At 41.8% G+C, this 21,583-nt stretch overlaps 1 protein-coding gene across 2 annotated transcripts; it reads right to left on the bottom strand.

Annotated features, from left to right (window-relative positions):
* Positions 1-5,845: 5,845 nt before the first annotated feature.
* Positions 5,846-21,370, bottom strand: LOC117256051 (deoxycytidylate deaminase-like). Of its 2 annotated transcripts, none has more exons than XM_033625348.2 (6): positions 21,241-21,370; positions 19,523-19,622; positions 17,990-18,128; positions 14,549-14,659; positions 12,814-12,904; positions 5,846-8,219 (listed from the first exon to the last, which is right to left on the bottom strand). In XM_033625348.2, exons 2-6 carry the CDS (start codon positions 19,610-19,612, stop codon positions 8,162-8,164), a joined length of 489 nt encoding a protein of 162 aa, XP_033481239.2. In that variant the 5' UTR covers positions 19,613-19,622; positions 21,241-21,370; the 3' UTR covers positions 5,846-8,161. The 2 variants fall into 2 exon arrangements, with proteins under 2 accessions (XP_033481239.2, XP_078022460.1); XM_078166334.1 differs by having other exon boundaries at positions 19,523-19,619; positions 21,241-21,343.
* Positions 21,371-21,583: the final 213 nt, after the last annotated feature.

The raw sequence follows: 21,583 nt of genomic DNA, 5'->3' as shown, positions 1-21,583 counted from the left end.
TTGGCCATTAAAGGGAAATTTCGGTTTATTTCAACCTGTCTCCTATCATCCTAAATTTGTTTCAAGTGACTAGTGACATAAAAATAATAGTTAGCATGTTAGCCTAGATACAGCCGGGGCGCATAGTAGCGTCAGACCTGTTAAAACGTAAGTGAACGGGCAACCTTTAAGTGCAAAGTTAGTCCACTAAACAAACTTTTTTTCCCACAAAGACCACCTCATATCGTTAGGATAAATGTCAGAAAACATATAGAAAATTTATTTGAGCCAGAATACACTGAGGGAGAGCTTCGTGAAATTGAAGAACGGAGGACGAGACAGAGAGAGGCGCAACAGGTAGAGGACAAGAGAGGAGGAATGGCTGCTGCAAGGCTGCGTAGCTCTGGAGATTGGTGGTGTACCTGTGAATGCTGTGCCCCAGTGCCCACAGAAGAGGAATGCCTCTGCTACAAGGAATGGGACAGGTTGCAGCCTTATTTTCAAGGTCTGGATGTGACGGAGGACGAGACACCTCCACCTGGAGTAGTATCCAGTTGGGCTTTATCTAGAGCTTGCAAGATATATTTCGGCCGTGCTTTGGAAAGCAGAGCTAAACAGCCAAGATGGCAGCTGCTGAAAGACCACGTCCATTCAATTTAGCTTTGGAAGAAATGCTAAGCCAACTACATGTTTTTGTCATTTTGCCGACGGGATACGGCAAAAGCATAATATATCAGTTAGCCCCACAGGTCGGCAAACAAATGGGGCTTAGTGCACAAATGTGTCACCTTGTTTTGTGCTATAGCACAACACTATAAAGTAGTGTAGTCAAGACATGTGAGACATTTCTAAAGATATACCCCAAAGGATTTTCGCAAAAAAAAACAACTAATGTATAGACTCATACAAAAGTAATCCCTTTCAATCGACCCACTAGAAGTGTGTGGGAGTTTATTTATCTGGAGAGACCTCACCATCTGCCTGTATTCTCTTATTTTCTACAGATAGCGACCAGGAACTAGACCGTAAGCAGCACACATCCAAAAGGAAGCTACAAAAATTGCAGACACAGCGCAGAAAAAAAGCAAATACAGCTAAACAATAGTAGGTTGATTTTCAATTTCACTTTCGATAATGTATAGAAACAGTTGCTGACAATTCTTGTGTAGTATAATTAACAGTATAAACAAGAAAAAGCCAGCAACACTCGGTGTCCTTCGTTACCAACTTTTAATACCTCACTGTTACAGGCGATCAAACACACAGACCGGTTTTGACAAGTGTCTTCCTCAGTGTGTGGAAAGACAGAAAAGCAGGGTGAGACATGCAGAAATAACCTGCATTCCCAATCACACAGCTGCGTGGCATTAGGCAATCACCAGAGCACCAAGCAGAATCCTGGTAATCATAGAAAAACATCTCATAGAAGAGAAAATATAAAGTACCTAAGAGTAATAAATACTTACCTAATACACCCAAAAAATAAATAAATAAATATATACAAAATACTGCTTAACAGCAAATGGTACAATAAAAAATATATAAAGTGCCACAGGTCAAAGGATTCTGCTTGGTGCTCTGGTGATTGCCTAATGCCACGCAGCTGTGTGATTGGGAATGGAGGTTATTTCTACATGTCTCACCCTGCTTTTCTGTCTTTTCACACACTGAGGAAGACACTTGTCGAAACCGGTCTGTGTGTTTAATCGCCTGTACCAGTGAGGTATTAAAAGTTGGTAACGAAGGACACCGAGTGTTGCTGGCTTTTTCTTGTTTATACTGTTGTTCTGTGGCCGAGCACCTCCAGACTTTTTTCTTCTTTTTTGAGAGTGTGTGTTGTCTTTCTTCATTGTATAATTAACAGTGCAATAGACCAAATGCTTTCTGTTTTTAAAATTACTTTGCTAATGCCTCTACCTAAAATTGTTAGAATTAATTCTGTTTTCTTCTGTCACACATACAAAAACAAAAGCTTATTCATAAGTGAAATAAAGAAATCATAACTGCTCATCCGTCAATGTTACTAATCCATTAAAGTATGATGCTAGTGGAGCGTCAACTATTTAACTTATAGCCAAAGCTTAAAGGTCCAGTGTGTAGGACTTAGTGATATCTAGCGGTGAGGTTGCACAACTGAAACTTCTCCCTTATATTGGCCAATGTGAAAACTCAGATGGACACATCTAGTGCCAGTGTTTGATTTGTCTGTTCTTGACAGCTCTACAAACAACATGGCGGACTCTGTGGGAGAGGATGCACTCTACATATTGATATAAAAGGCTCAATCTAGAATAACAAAAACCCAACAGTTCTTCTTCTCAAGTAACTTTAAACTAAGGAAAACATATTTATGAATATTCTATTTGACTTCTGCCTATGGATGCCCGTAAATCCCACACATTGGACCTTTAAAGGGGCAAAAAGAAAAATCTTTTCACCGCTAGGTTTGCTGTTGTGCACTGCCTGTAGACCAAAACAAAGTGTCATGAGCCACACCTCCCTCTACCTCTGCTCTCCAACACCACCAAACCACCCCCCACTCGCCTTGTCTGCGAACAAATATCTGCAAAGTGCAAACACGCTGAGCAAAACAACATCACCATTTTGTGGAACATGATGATGATGACATGATGGTACCTGTAATAAATGTAATATATTTGCTGAGATGGAGGTGAGGCTCAGTGACTAGAAGAGCTGGTGGAAGCGTTACTGTAACACTAATTAAAACAGACATTTGACTTTATGTTGTACCTGTCCAGCAGAAGAAGAGCTAGCTCCGAGTCAAACTGTAGCCCCTTTAGCTCTCACAGTGCTCTCCACCTTGGAAATGCATGGCCAATGTTAATCCGGGTTCTGTCCCTTTCTTTATCCGACAACTTCTTCGCCAGCGACCGTTGTTTCTTTCAAGGTAATGTCGGATCCTGGTCATCTTCAGGTGGACGTTTCGTTCTGCTCTCCGCCATTTCGCTTTGAAAATACATGCTGCCATTGCTCACTGGCTGTAGCCTTTTATAGGGAGGGAGGGCCAAGGGCTCAGAGAGGAGGGAGGAGGCGGCGATTCACATGAACGTACATGAACACGCGGCCAGACCGGCTTGTAAACAAAGGGCTGGAAATCGACACAGAGAGAGGGTGTGTGAGGTCATGCTATACTCCAGATGAAATTACACCTCTAGTTCTTCACATAGCAATTTTTTAATTCCTTCAATCTAGAAATGATGAATTTCCGCTTATTGCCCCTTTAATGTGTCTCATTAACCGAGACTTTTGCATCAAGGCAACCTACACAACGTGGACAAAATAATTATAAACAGCACTTAACAGTATAATGCGACAACCTTAACAACACAGTATAACACAATAACTATGTGACACTCTACTCCCTTTTATACCATCTGGCAACGACTTTCATATTTGATACCTATATTGACCAGCTGTTTATAATTGGACAATCACTGCCTCAAAAATCATGTGCGTTAGCCTAAGTTTACTGTTTATCTGTAAAGCACTTCATTATACTGATATTTTCATATCTCTAGTATGTATTTCACAGTGACATAAGAATTATATTAAAGCAAATCTAGTGGGACACACACTGAATAAAGATTAAATACTCAAATCATACACATTATTTAACCAATAAATGCAGAGCAAAGGCAAGCAAAACAATGGTGGCATTTAGTCCTCTACCCAATTTCAAATTACTGAAACTACTACATTGAGCAATTCAAAACTTTACCAGCAGATTTCGCCCTTGCCACAGCCTCAAGAGAGCCTTACGCCTGGTACATACTTCACGACTTTTCTGCTCGTTCTGAAAGTCACTATGTCACAACATTACACAATTGTGGGATCATACAATCGTGCCGTGACTTGGCCGACAGACATGACACACTACACAATGGTACACACCAATTATCCCCGTTCGTCTTTCACGGCGCGTGTGATGTCATCGGGTTATTCTTGTCCTATTTTTTTTATCACTTTTACTATTATTTGAGTCACTGTGTCTGTCCATGTGCCAGCTGACATGTTGTTGTAGTCACCTAAAAGTGTCAGCAGATGGCAGGAGCTACATTTGAAGTGCCGTACGCAAACATACAAGTCACTGAATCCTCCAGAACAAGTTCCTGCAAATGTTTCACAATAAAAGCCTATTTAGAAAATGGAGGGATTCTCTCAGCTGAGGTTATAAGGGGCTTTTAATTTGAAAAAGATATAGGAAGTGTTTGAAATGACGGTGCGATGCATTAACTTTATCAAGACAACAGGAGCAGATAAAAAGTAAATATATAAAGATACAGAGGGATTAATAAATAACGGACCGTCTATAATGTAGTCTGTTTCAAATGAAGCTGGGAGCCTCTGCAGTTGTGGTGAGTAAAAGCCCCACCAATTGTTAATTTTCTTACTTTATGTCCATCTCCATTATGAAGAAATAACACTGTTTGCTAGCTTGATGCTAATGACAGCAACGTTAACTCACCAGGTCGACAGTGCCTCTGCTGTTTCACACCATCATTGCCCCTTTTTACTCTGTGTGGTAACATCCCTAGAGGAAATATCTACAAGGCTGTGGTGTTGTTGTCATACAGTTGTCCACGGCAGCAGATCACTATGTGTTTCTATTGGTCAAAGTGACGGCTGTGATGGGCGAAGTTGTGAACGACAAAAAGAAAATCAGACATGCTAGACTTTCTGTTGGAATGTTGTGAGGCATCCCAGACGTGGTGTCGGTTGTCATTAACTACATTAACATTAGTTTTTTCTTCTTCCGTTTCTCTGCTCCAGATTCATGCTGTCTGATACTTGCCATTAGGTTGAGGTTGCTAAAGCAGGCTAATGTCAAACGTTAAATTTCAGGCAAGCGCAAGTAGCGAACAAACGAGGGACTTGAGGGTTGTACCAATTTGAGCGCGGGAGGGGTGATCAGTTATTTCTGACCCTTGTTTGAAATCCTAATGTTTGGGTATTTCATTTAGCTCTTGCTAATCTCTTTTTTGTATTTTTAAAATATACACAGGGTCAATGCTAAAATATGTTCAAGGAGGAGCACGTGGCCTCTGTGACCAATTATGCTTCGGGCCTCCAAATGGTTAGCAGCGGCCCTGGTGATGACTTTGGTCTGTCTCAACCTTCCATCAGCAGAGTGATCGCACAAACAATGACAACCACTCTCAGTTCATTTCCACTGGGTATCCACACCTTGCAGGCTCACAAAAGGGTGTGTCTGTGACAACCATCACATCTGTTAAAAGATTGCACCATACCTAGCACTGGGTGAACCACACCTCCACACCAGCGTAAAAGTTTCTGTCCCGTCCTTGCTCAGAGTTGCTCTGAGAAGTTTCCTAAATCACTCCTAAGCTAGGACTCCTTACTAAAAAGTTTTTAGTCTAAGTCAGGATCTCTCTGAGTGTTTTCAGAATGTTTGTGAATACAGCTCCAGGCCAATATCACTACAGCATCCAATAAACAACAATAATCAATCAAATAATAATTGGAAATTCAAATGAAACAAAACACATAATCCATGGCACAATACATATTCATATATTATTCATATTCATTATTTCCTTTGCTTTACTTAATTTAATAAAGAAAAACAAAATATTCTGTGAATTATTAAGTCAAATATTTGGCTCCAGCAATGATGGAACTATCCACATCAAAAACTGCTCACTTGGCCTCATGGCTTAACTTTGATTATAATCTGTCTGGCAGTTTCTAAAGGCTACTTAACAAAGCAGTGAAAGACCTACTGTCCTTTAACACTATATACTTTTTCATTTGAACAGCAGTGACTCTCAGACTGATTAGATTCTAAAATGCCTTTTCAAGAATAATGAACACACTGAACACAAGCTGATGTGGCCCAAAAGTTTTATTGACTTCAGCTGCACTCACAGCGGACATGATGGTATGAAGTCACAGAACTGACAAGTGCTTTCTGGTCGTGTACATTGATTCATTACACAGACACATTATGAAGGAATGACTATAGCTTTCATACACTTGTACAGCATATTAGACAATATGACAAAAAGAATCAGCTGTTCTCATCTTAATGACAGGTAGTCTTGAAAACAATGTAGTATCATGAGCCACAGATACGTATTTTTAAAAGCCTTTATATGCATCCCAAACACTAGAATAAATGTTGGCATCGTGCATTTCTGCAAACCACAGATACATTAAATTTGCACATTATGTATTGAATATGTTGAAACTTTACATTTCAACAACGCTGAGGTTTGTGTGTCGTTAGGTTTGGGCACAAAAACACTTAATTTACTTGCACTTAATTAAGCGAGTCATTGCTGTGTTTCCAGCAGATTTTTAGGCACCAAATGTGGGTGTTTTGTAACGACTCATTACCGTTTTTAAAGTTTAAACATAACAGCTATATAATAATGTGCAAATGTAACGTACAATGCCAAGATTGCCTTCAGACGAATGGGCTGTTTGGTACCATGAAAGAAACCAGAGTAAACACAGTGTTACAAGAGAATATGCAGTCTTGTCTTACTACAGTTGAAAATAGACACACAGAAACTTTGTCCCACTAAAGACTGCAACATGTTTTGGAGAAAAAAAAAGTAAATTGGCCATTAAAGGGAAATTTCGGTTTATTTCAACCTGTCTCCTATCATCCTAAATTTGTTTCAAGTGACTAGTGACATAAAAATAATAGTTAGCATGTTAGCCTAGATACAGCCGGGGCGCATAGTAGCGTCAGACCTGTTAAAACGTAAGTGAACGGGCAACCTTTAAGTGCAAAGTTAGTCCACTAAACAAACTTTTTTTCCCACAAAGACCACCTCATATCGTTAGGATAAATGTCAGAAAACATATAGAAAATTTATTTGAGCCAGAATACACTGAGGGAGAGCTTCGTGAAATTGAAGAACGGAGGACGAGACAGAGAGAGGCGCAACAGGTAGAGGACAAGAGAGGAGGAATGGCTGCTGCAAGGCTGCGTAGCTCTGGAGATTGGTGGTGTACCTGTGAATGCTGTGCCCCAGTGCCCACAGAAGAGGAATGCCTCTGCTACAAGGAATGGGACAGGTTGCAGCCTTATTTTCAAGGTCTGGATGTGACGGAGGACGAGACACCTCCACCTGGAGTAGTATCCAGTTGGGCTTTATCTAGAGCTTGCAAGATATATTTCGGCCGTGCTTTGGAAAGCAGAGCTAAACAGCCAAGATGGCCGCTGCTGAAGGACTGCGTCCATTCAATTTAGCTTTGGAAGAAACGCTAAGCCAACTACACGTTTTTGTCGTTTTGCCGACGGGATACGGCAAAAACATAATATATCAGTTAGCCCCACTGGTCGGCAAACAAATGGGGCTTGGCGCAATAAATATGTCACCTTGTTTTTTGCTCTGATTGGCCATCGTGCTATCCAATTGTGTGCGGCGGCATTTAATATGCCTCAGTTAGTGCCGCCCCTTGGGTAGGAAGGGTGTATCGGTGAGGGCCAGACTCAGAATCTTTCTAGATTTGAGTCTGGATATTCAGGCTAAGTCATTGTTACATCTTTGTTAAAATATATTTTCTATATTTACTTGCCAGTACGGTTGATACCTATTAGAACATCAAAAGAAGAAATGCAATCAAAAGTAAAAACCCCAGGCTACATAGTGGCTACTTTCTGCAGACAGGTTTGATGAACCAAATTGCATAAAGACTGATTTACTGAGAGCAGCTTTCACTGTGAATGTGAAAGGTCAAATGCAGTAAATGTTAAGGTGCCTCTTTATTAATCTGGAACCTTGTTTGAAGGAGGAATTAAACAGATTCTGGTTCTCCCCTGTGCAGACAGCCATGAGTTGGAAGATCTGATTCACAACACAAAAGATTTTAAAATCAAACACTCAAGAAAGTGTGTTCAGAGCCCTTGTATACACTTGTCCCACTCCAAAGGGAGTTTTAAAAGGAAATAAAAGTGTGAAAGCAGCATTGAAAGACCTTCTGCCACAACCATCCACAAAGAGCGAAAGCTTCAAATTAAACTATCTTGAGGTATCCTTGAGGTTTCCTTTGGACAAGGCAGGGGGCAAGAAGACATACAGAAAAGAGGCATCAAAGTGCCTTTCAATCGTGTCAGTCTCCTTCTACTTCCCGCCTCATTCAGCAGCTCCCCAAGGTGAGCCTTTTGCATTTCACTTGGTCACGCTGGTCAGTTTTCAGGGGTGGTTAATGGAATCACAATCTCATTCCTTATGGGCTCGAACATCCTGCCAAAAACACAGAGAGGAAAAAAGCAACACATGCATTTTAGTCAGGGACGCGCAGGTATGAGGACACACATGGAAAACACCAAATACAAACATTGATGAGGATGAAAGTCACTTCTTGGTTTTCTTATCAGGTCTCGCTTTCATCTGTCAGCCACCCCCGATACATTTTCACAAGGTCCGGGTAAATTGTAGATGGAAGTGTGCACAGAAAAAGGGAGTAAGACCAAGAAGGAAAAGGAAGAAACACAAAAAACAGCTTTTACAGCCTGCTAAAGTGAGTTCAATAAAACCCATTAAGACTAATTATTTATTTTATTTTTTTTTTTATATTTTACAATTTGTCATGTAAAAGCTTCTCTCTCTGTGACCAGATGTCTCTGAGCAGATTATTAGTGGGCAAAGTGGGCACTTTTTTCAACAGCTCCCAAAACACACATACACCACCATATCCTGGACACAAATCCACTCCCAAGCCAACCCAGGAAAAACCCAAACACACACACACGTAGCTTCTGACCTTCTGACAAAAACACTCAGTTCACAACTAGACCTTGGGACCTCCTGGACACACACACACTCTGGGCCCTATTCAAGCTATCTGTAGCATGTGGTCTAAAGCAGCAAACTGGTGGGTTGTGGTCCAAAAGTGGGTTGCAAGTTCAATCTGAATGGACCACAAGTGACTTGCAAATGTGTCGTTTGTAAAAAAACAAACAAAAAAACACATAATTTTTAAGTGCAGCAACTTCGCGACACAGAGCTTTTATTTTGAAGTGCTGTCTCCAGCTGTAGATCAAGTGACTAATGGACAGCTACTTAACAGAGACAGCAAACTAGCTCAAAGACATGCAAGTATGCTGTACGGAAGTATGATGCTGAATGTACTGAAGAGTGTGGATCTTTAACTAATGACTACGGAGGAATCTGGACCCCGTGGGAACAAGTGGTGCCAGGCACAAGTACATTTAGGGCGTGTCCAACGCTATTTTTGTCTAGTTAAATGGGACGTAATCTGGGCATACAGTAAGGCTCATGAGGTAAAGGGCTTTTATTTAGTCTCTTCATTTATAAAAGGTGTGTTTTGGGCATAAAATGAATTCAACCAAACAGAGTTTCAACTCCCATTACCTCTAAAAGCCAGGTGTGCCTGCACCTGGTGTGCTGACATTGACGTGCATTTATCAAATTGGAGAAGCAGTTTTCTGCTTAATAATGCAGTAAGAGCAATAATGTCACTGCAGTAAATATCATGGGATATGTGGGACATTTAAGCAGTAGTTATAAACTTGACAGAGGAAACAGAACTAAACTTTCAGCTGCTGAAATAATCAAAGAAGTTACATCGGTCCTCGTGTAAATATGCACAATGTCTCTCTAGATGTGGAGCCACACAGCGGCTCTGCAGGTCTGCTCACATTCTACAGGATGTAATTAATGTTTTCCTCATTAACAGTGTATTATTTCACCCACCCGCAACACACCCACACACCCCTGTGAACCCGCCTCTCACTATCTGAAGAAAGCACCCATTAAATAGCAGGGAAATACTCCGCCATTTTAACTTTAGACCAGGTTTTGCCATTTTTTTCCAGGCCAACCTCCCTAGAGAAAATGCTACAAGGGCTAAAATATGTGACTGTCAATCATTCCCAGTCACATTTTTTGTGATGTCATCAGGTTATTCTTGCTTACGTTTACTACTTTTACTATTATTTCAGTCACTGTGTCTGTTCATGTGCCAGCCAATATGTTGTTGCAGTAATGTAAAACGTGCCAGCAGATGGCAGGAGCTACATTTGAAGTACTGTACGCAAACATGCAAGTCACCGAATCCTCCTCGACAAGTTTCTGCAAATGTTTCACAATAAAAGCCTATTTAGAAAATGAAGGGATTCTCTCAACTGAAGTAAGAAGGGGCTTTAAATTTGAAACAGGTACAGGAAGTGTTGAGTTTGAAATGATGGCGCGATGCATTAACATTATGAAGGCTAACTGGAGCCAATAAAAAGTAAATATATAAAAATACAGAGGGAATAATAAATAACGGCCTGTTTTTAATGTAGTCTGTTTCACATGAAGCTGGTAATATGTATTATTATCTATCACTATTTCTTCTGTGTCACTGCATCAGGTTCCACAGCGGTCTGTACCAAAGAGTTGCGTGAAAGTCAAAAACTTGAAGCTATCTCAGTCGACTGAGCAGTCTTCAACCAACGATTCAAATCTACGACTTTAAAGCGGCAGCCCTAATAACAATATCAACCTTTCATTCTAGAGTACTGGTACTGCCCTGTCAGTAAACTGATTTTAATATGTATAAAAAGCAGAGCAACTTGTTCTGCGGCTGTCAGCATTCTGGCTCGGTGTAAAGGTCCTTACAATTCACTTCTTCTCTGCACCTATTGTCTGCTTCCACCACTCCTCAATGTTTTCCTGTACGTCTGGTTTTCAAACTGCCTGACATGACTGACATTGTCAGAGACAGACGATTGCAGCAGAGGCATTACAAACTATTTCTCAGCTTTACAGACCTGACCAGATCTGACCTTTAAAGAGGCAACATAGCATCTTTTCCTAAATATATCATTATGAAAATAATGTGGGTTGCACAGGGTAGTGGCCACAGTAGTTTACATAGGTTACTCAATGGCTTTGCAATCTTTGCAATAAGTTTCTGCCACCAGTGCCGAAATTCCGCGGAAAAAATCTGCTTTACGGCAGGAAATGCGTCATGTATTGCGAAATTGGTCCGTCAGCCAATCAGGGACTGGAGCGAGTCCTTCGGAGGAGTTGGGCATGAGGTAGTTGAGTCACGAGCACAATGGCAGACGGACAAAGTTTGGAGACAAGTGAAAAACGGCCTAGCGAAAGAAACCGAGCTCCTCTGTCTGAGGAGGCAAAGAAGAGCAAAAAGGAGAGTGATAAAAGAAGAGGAAAAACAAGAGTAAACCTCAGTCAGGAATTCAAGAGATGGAGGGAGCTCCGTGACCAAAGAGGCTTCAGAACCGATGTCCAGCTAGCTTTCTTTCTAATGGATCAGTAAGTAACACGGCTAAATGTTAGCTAGACGAGAGAGGACTGTACTGTACTGGCTGCTAGTTCATTCCTAGCTGGCCAGCATCGCAAATCGCCGCAACCAGGGAGCGGGTAGCGAGTGTTGGTCGGCTGACATCCTCGCTGCCATTCTACAGCAGCCCTCGGACAGTGATACCCTCCTCCCTTCCTTCTGTTCTCTTCTCACGGAGGCAGCTATTGACGGACATCGCCCAGCTAAGTTACGCCCAGCTAAGTGAACACTGAACTCTGTTTCCCATTCAATCTGAGCTCCAACCGGCCGTATCGTTTCCATACAGTACCGTTTATTCTAGAATCGGGACTGTTTACATGTGCGTATTGGTATAATTCCACTGTGTCTACTGTTGTTTGTACTGATACTGTGCATATTGGTATTATTTACTGCACTGATACTGTACATATGGGCATAATTTACTGTGAGTTGTTTGTACTGGTACTGTGCATTCTGGTATAATTATTTGCATTACTATTTGTTTTTTCTTCAGATAAATCTGATAATTGTTGCTCGGTCTCTTTACTCATTTATTTAGTAGAGCGTCCACACACCTTCTCATTCTACATATACATAGAGGTATACTGGTGGCTTTACAGCCTACATTTTATTTAATTTAGAGAGTCTAACAGAGTCATATTATTGATGATCTCTGATCCCCACGGTTAATTTGGTTGTTGCAACAGTGCGACGCAACACTACTGACGCTAGGTATTCTGAGTGGGCGGAAGTTTGCTGCAGAGATCAGCCTCTCATTGGGTGGAACGAGCCACCCGCTGAAGTCCCGCCCTACCACCTCCGGTTGTGTAGCAGTTTTCAACCGTTTTCAACATGTCCTTTACTAACTTGTGGGGTGTTTGATCTTGCGGGGATGTAGCCATTTTTCTGCCATGGTTCGCGTCCTCTAGGTGATATTTTTGTGGGCGTGTTACACCAAAACCTGTTTCCCCCCGGCAATATTTTTGCAAGCGCACCGTTGCTGTGGCACCGCCCAGAACGATTGTGATTGGTTGAAAGAAGTACAAGCAGCCGGGGCGTTTTTTTCTCCAATCTCAAAGTGAGAGTCGGCCCAGCCAGACCTTTCTTTTCTTGAGAAAGGTCTGGTGAGCGAGACTAGACGCTAGGTGGCAACAAGCTAAAAAAAACCAACTAATCCTATCTGTTGCCTCTTCTCTCAACACAGCACAGGTGTTTGACAATTCTCTAAGTGTTACTGAGTTGGGCGGAGGAGTAAAGTTGGGAAAAAACTTTGTGCAACAAAAAGAGGTTAATTACAGCACCATCACAATTTTCCTTTATGGCGAAGAAGCAACACTTGCACTTGTTTTATTTATTCTTTTGTTTATTGTTCTTTTGTATCTCCTATAACTTGTTGTTGGTTTCAGCTGGTGGTATTGTTATTATGTTCCTTTGTGTCTATGTGTGAGTGTATGTATCCCTTGGTCTTGTGTAGGCTAATAATAAAAACAGACAGCAAAAACACTCCCACTTGTTTTTGTGTGCCAGATCAAACCTGTTACTCACGTGTATGGTACGCGTGCCGCATTGAGCAGTCTTCTGGAAGCAACCGTCTCTTGTTGGCGACAGTCAGAAAGATAGACCACATTCTTTATACCTGGTGTGACAGAGGGAGAGAAGGATTAAACAGAGGCACAAAAGGCAAACGTAGAAATAAAGACCATTCATAGTCTTCTTAGCAGAGACATGCTTCTCACCTAGGGAAGTGCATGACAGCAGAAGGCATGAAGAGAAGGAAAAGGGTAAAAGATGGATTTGATTTCGTTGCCGTTTTTGTCTTTTTAATACGGCAACATCCGACAGGCGGTCCATCCTGCCAATTGCTCGGGGGGAGCGGCTAGCACACCTAATGGCTGACGGCGCCCCAGACTAACGTCTAAGAACACAAAATTGAAACCACATAATATCTCCAACATGCTCATCCGTAGTGATCCAAGTGTCCTGAAGCCCCGACATAAAAAGTCGTTTCGAAAAACGTCATATGAACTCTGTTTTTAGCCTCACTGTAGCCTGTAGCTCTGACTGCTTCTCTGTGCTCTGCGCTCACGCGTGCGCGAGACCAGCGAAAGCATGAGCTTTGCCCTACCCGTGTTTACATCACGTGACATGTGCACTGCAGGGGGAGACAACGTAACCACGGAGCTAAAAGATAATTTGCACTACGGTCTTTTAGCAAAGGACAGCCAACATGTCTGAAGACTTTGAAAGTGAGGAGGAACAGCATTTCTTTGTTGAGCCGTATTTGTTTGAGCCTGAGTATACAGACAGAACTCAGGCTACTGGACAAAGCAGCCGCCGCAGCTCATAAGCCTCAGCCAGCCGCAGAATACCGGAGTCGAGCACTGGAAACCTGGTGGTGTAGTTGTTTCAAATGCAAATCAGTGCCAACGGATGAGGAAAGTCTTTGCTGCTCAGACTGGGAATTGGCGATGCCTGCACTTGAGAATCTGGACATCAGTACTGACGAGACTGCTGCTCTTCAGAGACCGTGCATCACCGATCAGTTTCCAGCACTACTGACCTGTGGTTTTCTGGAGACATTTTTTTACTTCCCCAAGATCAACTGGAAGAAAGGGCAGAGGCCCGCAGGACCAGATGGCAGGCTTTCAGAGGAGTAAGTCATTCATTTCTACCGTAGTTCAGGCAGACAATGGCGTTGGTCTCGGATATGCGGTTACTGTTATCTCTCCCTCTCCCTGCGGTGCACGTGTCACATAATGTGAGCAAAGCTCGATCTTTCGCTGGTCTCGCGCAAGTGCACGTGAGCGCGGAGCACAGAGAAGCAGTCAGAGCTACAGGCTACAATGAGGCTAAAAACAGAGTTCAAATGACATTTTTCGAAACATCTTTTTATGTTGGGGCTTCAGGACACTTGGATCACTACGGATGAGCATGTTGGAGATACTTTGTGGATTCAATTTTGTGTTCTTGGACGTTAGTCTGGGGCGCCACCAGCCATTAGGTGTGCTAGCCGCTCCCCCCGCCGATCTCCGCAAGGGATGTGAGGACTTCACCAGAGCCTCCCTCGGCATGAAGGTAAGTAGATAATGGCTGAATTTTCATTTTTGGGTGCACTATCCCTTTAACATATAAAAAATAACAAAATAAAATAAAATAAAATATCATAATAGGCCTTCTAGGATGAGTATCAGTCTTTAGTTACAACTGACTAGAGCATAAGAGTGTGTGTGTGTGTGTGTGTGTGTGTGTGTGTGTGTGTGTGTCTGCTGTCAACACTCACCAGCCTGGATGATGAGCTTGGCACACTCATTGCAGGGGAACAAAGTCACATAAATGGTGCAGCCTCTCACGTCAGCGCTGTTTATGATGGCATTCAGCTCTGCGTGGCACACTGTGAGACAGAGCGTTGAGATGGTCTCCAGTCAGTACAAAACGTTGCGAGTTTTCTTCTTTTAAGTTTAATTAGGACTAGTCCATACCCATTGAGGGCACAGTTGCCCATGTACAGTTTTTGCGTGTTTGGGATACAGGTCATAGGAAATTGCAGATTAAATAGTCAAGTGAACCTATTAAGGAGAGCAATGTATTCAGAGTGAGTTTTTGTGAATTTGATAGTACGACTGCTTTATTGAAAGTACAGTAGATTGACCACGTCAGTGAGTAGAAAAACGTGGGACAGACAGAATGACTGACTGACAGAATGACACACTGACAGTTTCCGTGATTATGTGCAGCATACCATACCATGACTTAGTCATACCAAAAATGAGAAAAAACCCCAACAACATTCGGCCACAGGGGGAGCCACAGCGATCGGTCGCATTTTAGCCATTTTTAAGCATTTTTCTGTTGTTACAGCACCACCCAGTTGTCAATTAGAGTTAAATTTCTCCAGTCACCTTGAGGTGTCCTGTTCTACATATCTACCAAGTTTAGTAAAAATCAATATGGCGGTTAGGCCTAGATAAGAAATTAGCTCTCTAGCGCCCCCATTTTGTTTGATCAGGTCAATAATGGAGGGGTCCCCTCAGATTATGTGTGGTCATATGCCTACAAAGTTGTAGCCTGGAAATCCAGACCCAAATCTAGAAAGATTTAGGGTCTGGTTATGAGTAATGCAAATGGCCCAACTCGAGGGGCAGCACCAAGCATGCATTTGAAAATATCACTGCACACAATTGGATAATACTACGACCAATCAGAACAATACACGGGGTGACGTATCCAGAGTGCTGCCAGTGGAGCTAACTGGTAGATTAGACTCTTGCCGTATCCGGTCGGCAAAACAGCAAAAACGTCCTTCTTGCAAAGGAAAGATTCGAGTGCTGTCTTCTGTTCTTCTTTAAGAGAAAAAGCCAAGTCTAACTCGTTCATTGTAGCGGCCAAAGCCATTACAACTGGTGTTCATCCGTAGCCATCTTGCAATGTTTACTGACTGATTCCGGACTTCGTCGTCGCAGCGCTGTCATCATCTGTTTAGCTCGCCTCTGGCCCGCCTATATCAGATACACCGATGTGATTGGTGCAGCTCGGCTCCAAGGGCATGGGTAATGAGCATCATTACTGATTGCCAGACTGACTCGCTGAGCAAATTCAAATTGAGAAACCCTTGAGATGTTATACACCTTTATGTGATGAGCCACGCCCTCCACAATATTCATTGCCTTATAGAAGCTCAGTTTTAGTAAGTTTTCCAACTTTTGCCAAGAGGGAACTTTAGATATTGGTCCCTAGATTATGTTCACTGAGTTTCATGCAAATCGGTCAAACTTCCTAGGAAGAGATCGATTTTAAGTGTTCAAAAAATTCAAAATGGCAGAAAATCTATATAACTGGAAGTTATGGGTTCTTGAGGCAAATTTGTTCCTCATGAGGAGAGGCATCTCTGTGCAAAGTTTCATGTCTCTACAACATACGGGGCATGAGATATGCCCATTCAAAGTTTGCAATTTCAATCGGTTGCTATAGCGCTCCCCCTTGGCCAATTGATGTAATATTGCTTCATTCGCATCCTCCCATGACCCTCTACCACTGTGCCAAAATTCACATGGATTGACCGAGTCAGTGAGGAGAAAAATGTGGGACAGACACACAGATAGAAACACAGACGGAGTTTTTGTCATTATATAGTAAGATGTACTACAAACACTCTATAAACAGACAGGCAGGCATAATATACAAGAACCAGGCCTCTGGATGGTGTATGTTTTCTGTGACACGGGCGACAGAAAAACCCTTCCTTTTCTCCAAAACGTAGCACAGACACAATATCAGCTGACATTCATGATATTTAGGAATGCACCCATTTATTAGTCCCACATCGGTATTGACCGATGTTCGCTTTGTTTACTGCCACTGGTTTATCAGCAAGTAAGATGTCATTGAGAAATGGTAGTGGACGATGTTTTTCTATTGTGTTACATCAATTTTGTGCAGGCTAAAAAGCAGGGCTGGAGACTTATAGTGTCCCATTATCCTGGGGACAACAGAATACATGTTTGGGACAAAAAGATTTTTCCCAGGATACTGTTGGGATTAAAGGACGCATTAAACTCACTATCGACAGAAAATGATCCAGATTAACAGTGGAAAAGATGTGTTAGTTGAATTTTTCAGTGCTTTTCTTGGTCTTGGTATATGCACTACTTGTTCAATTTAGTCTGTCCATCCATCCATCCCTCCTATTCTTGCTTTTGGTTTTACACACCCATAAATGTCCTGAACACAGAAAATAAGAAGAAAATAAGAACATTTTCGTGGATGACAGATGAATCCTGATGTAACCTTTCCTCTAGCATCACCATTAGACATTTTCTGTGGAATTGTCAGTTCATTTAAAGTAAAAACAACTCAAAATAAGAAGAAGGGGCTCATTATGAGTGGAGAAAGATGTAGACTACTTATTTGCCCTAATATCCCACCCTTACATGAGCACTAAAGGGGAAGGGAAGAGAGAGAAACAGAGAATGTCAAAGTAGAATGTGAACAGAGCATGTGGTCAATGGAGAAAGAGTGAGATTCCTTCATTATTTATCCCCTCTACAGGCCCAAGATTATCACTTGAGACATGAAGAGAACTCAGCAGCACAGTATGGACAACTAGTCAATCACAGTCGTTGTTGCACAGAGATGCCTTTAAAATTGTATTATGTTGATTCCAGAAATCCGAGTGACACCGAGATCGAAAAGTGGCTGAAGGTATGTCGATTGCTGCTCAGCGGCATATACCGATCCCCAGACTGGCATAAAGATCCCTAGACTGGCATTTACCGATCCCCAGACTGGCATAAGCCTTTACTTCCAGCGGCATAAGCCTTTACTTCCAGTGGCATAAGCCTTTACTTCCAGCGACATAAGCCAGCGGCATAAGCCTTTACTTCCAGCGGCATAAGCCAGCGGCATAAGCCTTTACTTCCAGCGGCATAAGCCAGCGGCATAAGCCTTTACTTCCAGCGGCATAAGCCTTTAGGCATGGACGTACCACTGATGAGCCAGAGGAATATGCCGCTGAGCAGCAATCGACATACCTTCAGCCACTTTTCGATCTTGGCGCTACTGAGAAATCCTTCTACTCAGTTCAGTATAATCACTACAGGGTTCTGTGCTGTTGTGGATGAAACCAGGAGTTCTTTGCTGCAAGTGCACATTTTCTTAACCAAAATGATTATCCAAAAATAAAGCAATGAAAAAACAGGAAGTGTGTTTGCACATGTGTTCTCACCGTAAGGGTGTTTCGTGTCAAGCCAGTCAGCAGTACCAGAGCAGGCCCACAGCAGCTGGGCATCATCACAGCCGTTGGGCATACCATTGTAACCAGTGGCAACTACCTTATTCTCCTGGTTCACTATACAGGCCCCCACCTGCAGAGAGGGAGACATGTTCCGCAGTTTAGTCTGGCCGTAACCTTTTAAATGACCAAATAATCTAATCTACTCTCAGTAGTATGTCACACACTCAAAAGTAAAGGTCAACCGATATGGATTTTTTATGGCCGATGTTTTGCCATCAGCCTCAGCCGATGACCGATATGTACTGCCAATGTTTCTGAGCCGATATAGTTTTTTGTCCCTCTATTTGCATGATAGAAATGTCACAATAATAACAATGAGGGGTACACAAGTGTCAATTTTAGAAAAAAATAACAAAAACTTTATTGAACACACACAACACACACAAGTCTCTCTTTTTGAGAAAAGAAAACATATATACATATACATATATTTAAGAGGTAGAGAACAAGTAATGGAAACTGTCAAATACACATACACACAAAAAGGGATTTAGTGCACTTAGTAAGCAGCATTCAAGTATATGTCTGAACATAAATATGTGGAACCAAGGGATTCTGCTGAGATCAGAAACTATCGCTGCAGATCAGTGCTGTAGCAATAGTTTTGGCTAGCTGTGAAGCCAACAGAGTGGCCAATGGAGCGGCCAATGGAGCAGCCAACAGAGCAGCCAATGGAGAAGCCAAAAGAGCAGCCAAAGGAGCAGCCAAAGGAGCAGCCAAAGGAGCGATCTGGGAAGGTGAAAGAGCAGCCAAATGGGGCAGCAGGCTTCCTTGTGCTTCCGCCTCCTGTCTGAAGTAAAACCAAGGGGCTCTGCAGAGCTCTGTTGCTGGCCTTGGTTCTCCATGGCTCGCTTCTAGACTTCCCCTTCTTGTCTAAACCCGTCGTTCTCACACAGATGTGCTCCCAGGTACCAACATTTGGCACCAATGGCTTTGACATGAATCCATATTCGTTAGTATCTTCATAATTTGATCAGTACCGTTAAAACTACAAAGTTCGGTAGCCAACCCTACGAAGCCACAGTGCCAAAACAATCATCATCTCTAATTCCACTTGTCTGGATCTCCTCATTGACAACTCTCATCAAAATCTGTAAATAATACAACAGACACTGTTTTCTTACCAAGTGTAAGATTAAAAAATACCAGTCTTACAAATCTGAGTCAAACCAAGTATCTGTATGTTCTCATTTTGGATACATAACATGAGAAAAATAGTAAGTCTGAAAGACTCAACATTTTTTCCTGTACAGCTGATGCCTAGAAAAACAACATGAACTTCATGTATCTTGGAGGCAAGGAAAACAAAGGTAAAAGACAATCACTGTTCCTTTAACCCATTGAACTTCCTGATATTTGAATAAGGGGCTTGTGGGAACAAAAACTTTTTGTTAAAACTAAATCAGCAACTACATTGCCAAGTATCTAATTGTTATAGCCCTAATACACATTACACACACACACCTGTGTGCTTGGGTCTCTGCTCCTTTGGGCTGACAGGACGGCTACAGCCATAAAGTAGTCTGATGATACCAGGAAGTCTTCCCTCGCCATGGCTGTGCTGCTACGGAGAGACACAAAACAGACAGAGAGAGGACTTTAAGTTTGAGATCTTTCTCGGAGATCACAAAGCACTGCAGCAATTTCTGTCTCAAGAGAAACAGAAATATTTAGAAATTCACTATATTATGTATTCCCCTTTAGACATGTGGGGGTTACTTTAGACTGATGTCACACAAATAGCTTTGTTTTTTGCTGTCTCTGTTTGTTTTTAATTTTTTTTATTTTTTTTATTTTATATATACTTTATTAATCCCCCTGAAGGGATTGTTGTGTGTTTCACTAACCCAATGATGATTTGCAACTGTTTTGCATTTATTGAAATCACACCTAATTTCTGAGCAGGAACTCTCTCTGTTTACACACCTATCCAGGCTCCTGTTTGAATTCAACTTGTATTACCAGTTGTAAAATGTTAAAATACCAGCATTATATTCTGAGAAGAAGCTTAATGTGCATAATCCTCAGTCAAAGCTCCAACATGATGAGTTTACAGTCTGTCTCTCTTACAAGCACCAGGGGAACAGGTTGTAGTTTAATTTACTGAAATCTCCTCTCTGTCTAAAAAAATAGCCCATATTTTAGCTTTATTTCAGCTGCTTGATTTTGGCAGCACGCCTAGTGTGTCTATGACCTCTGATTTATCTGTATGTGAAACACACTCACATTTTCACTTTGATACAAGTAACAGAAAAGACATAGGCTACATCATTACTTTTGAAAAGTTGTAACTGGAAATTTTGGAGTTTTTACGTTTGAACTTATATCAAAATTGTCATCAACGACCTTCTCAGCCAGCAAATCACATAATTGATGTGTCAGTATGAGTGCGCACTATAGGTTTGCTTATTTATCAAAGGTAGGCCTAAAAAGCAGTGGTGAAATACAACTGATCACATTTACTCAAGTATTGTAGCCTACTGTAGCGTTTCATGCTACTTATCACATTTTCACAGGCACTGTCTGCACTTTTAAATATTAAAATATAAAACATTTGGTCATCATATACAGCTCGGTCAATCAACAAAATTCTGCGGTGTTTATTTCTGGAGGTATCACCGCTGCTCTGCTGCTCCATTGCTAGGGACGCCATAGCAACTCCCGACAAGGGAATGGAACCCCTGTCGGGAGTTAGGCTATTTTTCCAGCAGTCACCGGCTCACATTATCCCTTAGCTACATGTTGTGTGTCTTTATTTCTAGAAATCAGTGTATAGACGTTCTGACATTATACTGCCGAACCTTTCGAACAAAGAGGAGCAATGTTGTGTTTGCTAATGAAGATGCTCTTCTCATTTTTAAAATTAGACTGCGGTTTAATTTCTACAAAGAGCTTCGGGGCGGTAGTTACTCAAGTGGCTTCAATTGTGTTGCTGTACAAGGGAAACAAGAATGCATGTGATCCAGAGTCAAACTCAATATAGCCTACTGAAGCAGGTTTACTCAGGCTGGTGTTTTAAATATGAGAAACTTAAATAGGCTACTGAAAGCAAACTTAACAAACACTGTGGGGAAAAACACACGACACCATGATAGGCCCTATGCTACCTGCCCGGTAACTTTACATTTCTTGGTAGATGTTTGCGCCTCTCATGTTAAACGTAGACAAAAGTTAAAAGTTACCTCTTTGGTTGATCAGACGTTGACTGCTGATTTTCTTCTATAATCTTCCAACTGATAGACACTGGAGATTGTTCTGCTCTTCTCTGGACTGTGTGTGGCAGTGATACACCTGAATTTAATCTCTTATATGTCTTCACTCTGTATCAAACTCCGGTGATGTTGGGATGTATCAGATCCGTCAAATCAGCTGAAGCGCTGCACTGTCCAATCAAGAACTCATATCCAATCAGAGGGTGTGTCGGTCGGTAAAAGACGTTTGTGATGATCAGCTGCCAGGAGGCTTTATTAACAGCTATAGAAAGTTTTAATGGAGTTTGTGTCTGCACACACATAATGTTATAAT

The sequence above is a fragment of the Epinephelus lanceolatus genome, chromosome 3 (genome assembly GCF_041903045.1).
Source record: "Epinephelus lanceolatus isolate andai-2023 chromosome 3, ASM4190304v1, whole genome shotgun sequence".
Taxonomy (NCBI): Eukaryota; Metazoa; Chordata; class Actinopteri; order Perciformes; family Serranidae; genus Epinephelus; species Epinephelus lanceolatus.
The sequence above is the reverse complement of the archived record's forward strand: the minus strand, read 5'-3'. Positions and strand labels throughout refer to the sequence as shown.

Excerpts from the sequence above, each read along its gene's own strand:
- LOC117256051 (XM_033625348.2), bottom strand. The coding sequence starts at position 19,612 with ATGGCGAGGGAAGACTTCCTGGTATCATCAGACTACTTTATGGCTGTA. Across the intron at positions 14,660-17,989 it reads TGACACGAAACACCCTTACG|TGTGCCACGCAGAGCTGAAT; the intron begins GTGAGAACACAT and ends TCTGTCTCACAG. Across the intron at positions 8,220-12,813 it reads GCGGCACGCGTACCATACAC|GATGTTCGAGCCCATAAGGA; the intron begins GTGAGTAACAGG and ends TGTTTTTGGCAG.